The following is a 5283-nucleotide window of genomic DNA, read 5'->3' on the forward strand; positions in this document are numbered from 1 at the left end:
GTATTGAATTAGGTTCTGATTGATTTATGCAAAGTTTTGTTGGAATCTATTGATATTTAACTATAGCTCCCATATATTGTTTCGTACGATTTTATGTAAATATTGAACCAAACTCCCAGTATGTGCCCGATTAGAACAAAATTTTGCACATCGAACAGAATTAGGCCTAGTTTAATGTATGCGAAGTTTTGTTGAAATCTGTTCAGATTTAGATATAGCTCGCATAAATACCTTCCCATATGCAAATGATCCTAGGAGCCTATGTTTGATCGCCTAACATAAAATATTTCATAGCTATAACTTCCATATATATATGCATTCGATTTAATCTAAATCTAAATGTACAAAATAAATTACGTTTGTAAGATTGTTACAAACTTATGCTCAGGGTGCGAAATTGAACTTAGAATAAGGTGTATTGGATTTTGTAAAATATATTCAGCTGTAGGTATACCCGCTCTATATTTTCGTCTGAGTTCATTCAAAATGTACACCAAAAACTGTGCGTTTCTCTGATCAAGATCAATTTTGGACAGTATACAGTGCTGCAGCATACCAAATCGTGGATACCTCCAGATTTACATATAGATTCCATTATGTGTGATTTCCAAGTATGTCAGATTATGGGTTGTTTTTTAAATTAAGTCAAATATATATTTATTTCAAACATTTAATTTCGTCCGATTCTATTTCAATGGTCCTCCCAAGATGGTATGTCTGTTGTATCTACAGAATATTGTACATACGATAACCTCTTGTATGTACCCCAAGCCTGGAAAGGTATCATATAGTCGGAACCGTCCTTTCCTTACTGATTAAAAACATGTTTTATTTAAAAAATCCTAATTTTTGAAGCCCGTACCCATCATAATAATACATATCAAAGAAATCTAATTCTTATATTTAACTTATATTACAAAATTGCTTTCCATAATACTTTGGGCTGGAATATAGTTTAAGGCCCGGCACTCAATCATTTTCAAAAAGTTCACGGGCCCTGATTATAACAAATTTAAAATGAGATTCTATCGAGTAGGTGTCCGTAGGAAAATTTATTAAATCCGCGGCTGAAGGCCCGCCACCTACAAAGATACTATATTTATTTGCTTTAAAATGATGTGACCTTACAAAGTTCGAAAGTACTTGCCGAACATCGAAGGCCCACATCAAATAAAATAAAGTATGGTCGTCTTTGATAAGATGCATACTATTTGGAATCACTTTCTAAAAAGCTGGATTTACCAAGAACAAAATTATATCGCTGTCAAAAGTGCTCTTAGGGGTATCTGTGTTAAAATTCAGATAGGTGACCAGGTCTTGAACTATTCTTGTTCCATAGTTAATTTTGAAATATTGAAACAAAAAATAACTTCGTACGCCATACATGGATTTCTTGGAAAATCCCATTCTAATCTCATTTTTCTCAAAATACCTGATCAATATTTGTTATTGTTTATTTTGTATGCATTTTGTTGTTGCATTTGGCGATTAGTTAACTTATACAACGAACCTACCTACGATACGTTTATATCATACGACCGCCATTTGGTATTTTGGTCGACAGTGAAACGACAGAACGTATTTTGACGTATGTATACGTAAGTACCCGTAGACTACATTTCCACTACTTTATGTATACAAACAAACATATGTATGTAAATCACGCGGTAACAAGAAAACGTATCGACGCGTAACGACGAAACAGCTGTTTTGCCACAAATATCAATACCTAGCCGAAAAGGCAAAGTACGTATAGCATCCGAAAGCATCGAAATTAGACAAATTTACTTTTACTGTACCCTCCGAAAAAATAAATTGATTAGCGAAACGTTGTTTGTAAGAGAAAAACCAAATAGAACAGGAAGGAAAGGAATTTTTGGCGCAAAATTTTGCAAGACCTTTTCAATTCAAACTTAAAAAGTTTGGAATATGGATGATGAGAAATTAATGAAATTGGTGGAAGAACGTGATGTACTCTACAATAGATTTCATCCTCACTATAAGGATATTAACAAAAAGGAAGAGGCATTTGCTGAAATTGCCGAAGAATTGGATATCCCGGGTATATTAGTCACATTAAATTCCAAAGGTTTCCAATAAACTGAATTATAATGTTTATTCTAGATATCCAATTCATTATACGGCGTTATCACAGTCTAAGAGATCGTTATACACGATATAAACGCATATTGGAGACCACGGGAGAGTCAAGATGTTATCTGCCAGTAATGGATAATATGGGGTTTCTTAATCCGCACATATTCAGCAGGAAGTAAGAATCCTCCTATATACTTTGTATAGAAAATAAGACCATTAACAAGTATTTTTTATTAAAACTTGCAGAATGAGACGTAAACAATATGAAAGGGTACAATGTGATAATGAAACGAGTTCGACTTATGATAATACGTAAATATCCAAACGCATCTTCCATAGAGACCAATTTCCTGACATAAATTTCTTATTTCAGAACAAAAACTAACCGCACCGAATGCAGTACACCACAACAAAAAGAAACAGCGCCATCAAGCCAAAGTGATGAAGAGTCAATGGATCCATTGCAGTGTGCGGATGAATCCGATAACATTACTGAAATTCCAATTACACCACCTCCGATAACAAAAGCTGGAAAATCTTCATCATCATGTGATGACAATAAATTACCAAAAATTCTACAAAGCAATAACAGCAGTACAACGACACGTCTTAAAAGAAAATCCTATGCGAAAACATCATCTCATTTCGATAAGAAAACATTGGATAATAAATTTAGAAAAATTGATCAAGAATTTAGTGAAGCCATTCAAAGTTTTCATCGGGTATGTAAGGCCAGAGAACGTCAAAAGGATGGTGCACTTCAAGGTTTTCGTCAAATGATTATATCCACTCTGGCCGATATGAGTGAGACCAAACAGACGAAAGCCATGTTGCAGGTGACAGAAGCTGTGCTGAAGATTAAAATGGAACCCGAGGAATAGAGTTGTTTAAAGTTGTATGCATTTAAATATACTTTTATGGGATAAGATAAAATTGCAATTATATTGAGGACATGTGTTTATGTCTGTTTATATTCTGAAAGAAGAATGTATTGTAAGATTTTTAATAAATTAGTTTGTTTATATAGAATACTATTTAAGGTTCGGCCTCGAATTTAATTTTTATATTTCTGCAATGGTTTTAAGTTAGGTAAAGCTAGAGGGATATGTAAATAAATCCTTTTGTTTCCAGTAATGATTGTCCGCATATTTTAACCAAAATATTATAATGTTGGTCTTCGGTCGATTGAGTATTGGAAAGACAACAGGAAAATACTGATTTTGCCGATAAAATCGTCTTCAGATACTATACCCATTTCCATCTTTATGGTTTCGCCAATAGGCAGAATTGTCGCATTTGGGGTGTGGATAATCCTCGAGTTATTCAATGGAAGCAAATGCATCCTCAGTGTGTCACTATGTGGTTTTTAGGCTGGGATCATTCGACTTTTTTATGAAAATAAGACAGTTCAAGCGCTCTGTGGTACAGGGTACAGGAAACAAGAATCGAGATAGATCCATGATTCCTTTTGAGAATATGCTCACTTTCTGAGTAGTTTTATGCATGTCCGTCTGTCTTTAAAAAAATCTACGTCTTAAGGTGTATTATTAATAGAAAACGATTATGCGTTAAAGTCCGAAAGTTATTGAGAAAATATTCTTTAAAAATCTACGCACTAGTCCTTAAAAAATCCACGTTTATTGCTCACTTGTCCTCGTAAAAATATTCAAAAAAGGCTTAATACGCTGGTGGTTCTTTAAAAAAATATTCTTTATAAAATCCACGCTTTTTATTTTTATTTATTTTTCTACATCTATTTTCAATACAAGAGCAAATATATAATCTTTAAAATAATATTTTTTGTTATTTTATTTAAAAATTCCTTATTCTAACTTAATGGCTATATCCCTTATTCGCTATTATATATTAACGCTCATCTTCCATTTTCATTTGCATAACGGCCTGTGTTACCAATGACATTGCCTTCGATTGTTTGGGTATGCTCATTTCGGATATTGTTGCTATAATCATTTGACAAAATCCATGTAATGCTTTATTTTCTTTTAATTGTTCACCCGATTTACAGAGAGTGACAAAACTTTTTACAGCATCACAAAAGGCATCATCCGAATCCTCGTTATAATCAATATCCTCAGAGGATTCCAATCTTGTAACATTATTAATGGGTATTGATGTATCTGTTGTCGTTTTCTTTGGACGTCCAACGGATTTGCGTTTATTTGCTTTGTCATCTTTGATTTTTGGTTGCTTAGCATACGGAACATATTCATCATCATCTTGACTGTCAAAGGGAGACATTTCCTTTTGTTTACGTTTCGATCGGGAACGGCGTTTGGGAGATCTTGTTTCATTATAATTATCTTCATCGGAGAAATCATCATCGACTGTCGTTGAATTCCGTTGCATTTTAAGGGGATCAGATGATATACATAAACTGGCTTCTGACCCCTCCCAGGTTATTTTACCACCGTTTGATCTATAAATATTAAATTAATTCTAGGTATAATGTATATAATAGTGTACAACTTACTTGATAAATATAAATGGAGTCAGGAATTCCATTTTCTCCATTGTTGCTTGATCATAATTATTTTCGGGTCCCTTTGTAAGTATGGAACGTTTGTATCGCACGAAACGATCACGCAAACCTCGATAGCGTTTTATCACGCGATCAACTGTGCTAGTTAAATTGAAATTGTGTCAAGTAAAAATATTTTTCAAGGAGTTTTGTTTTTATCCTTACCCGGTAAACCCATCTCGTCGGCAATCTCTTCCCAAACAACTTTTTTGTGTTCGGTTTTCGCAAGCGGGTGATTTTTATTATAGAGCACATCGTTGGCTTTCAAAAGATCAAGTAACTTGGCGTCGTCATACATTTTATTTTACCGGAACAATTCGTTTTTCCGTCGAAGTATCCAAAAAAATTGTTTTGTTTACAGCTCAACGAAGCAGCTGACTGACGAATGGTTAACAAGTTGGGAACATATTAAGTAACCGAATAACCGATTAGATACAAGTTGATAGCCAGACATGGGAAGTCTTCATAAAGGGGATATGAAGGAGAATTTTAAAGAAAATTCACAAGGCTATGAGGGCAGTTCGTCTTCGGACGGCTCACAAGAAAGACATTTAAAGAGTTAATCACGCCTACGGGCTTAAAAAAGTACAAAATGGCGCTGTGTTAAGCTTTCGCTTAACTTGCCACGTGTTTTATTATCGAACTAA

The 5283-nt window shown here is 34.0% G+C and overlaps 1 protein-coding gene across 1 annotated transcript; it reads left to right on the top strand.

Moving 5' to 3' along the window:
- The first annotated feature begins 1929 nt into the window (after window positions 1-1929).
- On the top strand, window positions 1930-2978 carry LOC133337736 (uncharacterized). Its single transcript, XM_061545941.1, has 4 exons — window positions 1930-2062; window positions 2125-2272; window positions 2344-2409; window positions 2471-2978. The coding sequence occupies exons 1-4, from the start codon at window positions 1930-1932 to the stop codon at window positions 2976-2978; spliced, it is 855 nt and encodes a 284-aa protein (XP_061401925.1).
- Window positions 2979-5283: the final 2305 nt, after the last annotated feature.

The sequence above is a fragment of the Musca vetustissima genome, unplaced genomic scaffold (genome assembly GCF_032173495.1).
Source record: "Musca vetustissima isolate MV318-11 ecotype Yass unplaced genomic scaffold, APGP_CSIRO_Mvet_v1 utg39571, whole genome shotgun sequence".
In the NCBI taxonomy this organism is placed as follows: domain Eukaryota; kingdom Metazoa; phylum Arthropoda; class Insecta; order Diptera; family Muscidae; genus Musca; species Musca vetustissima.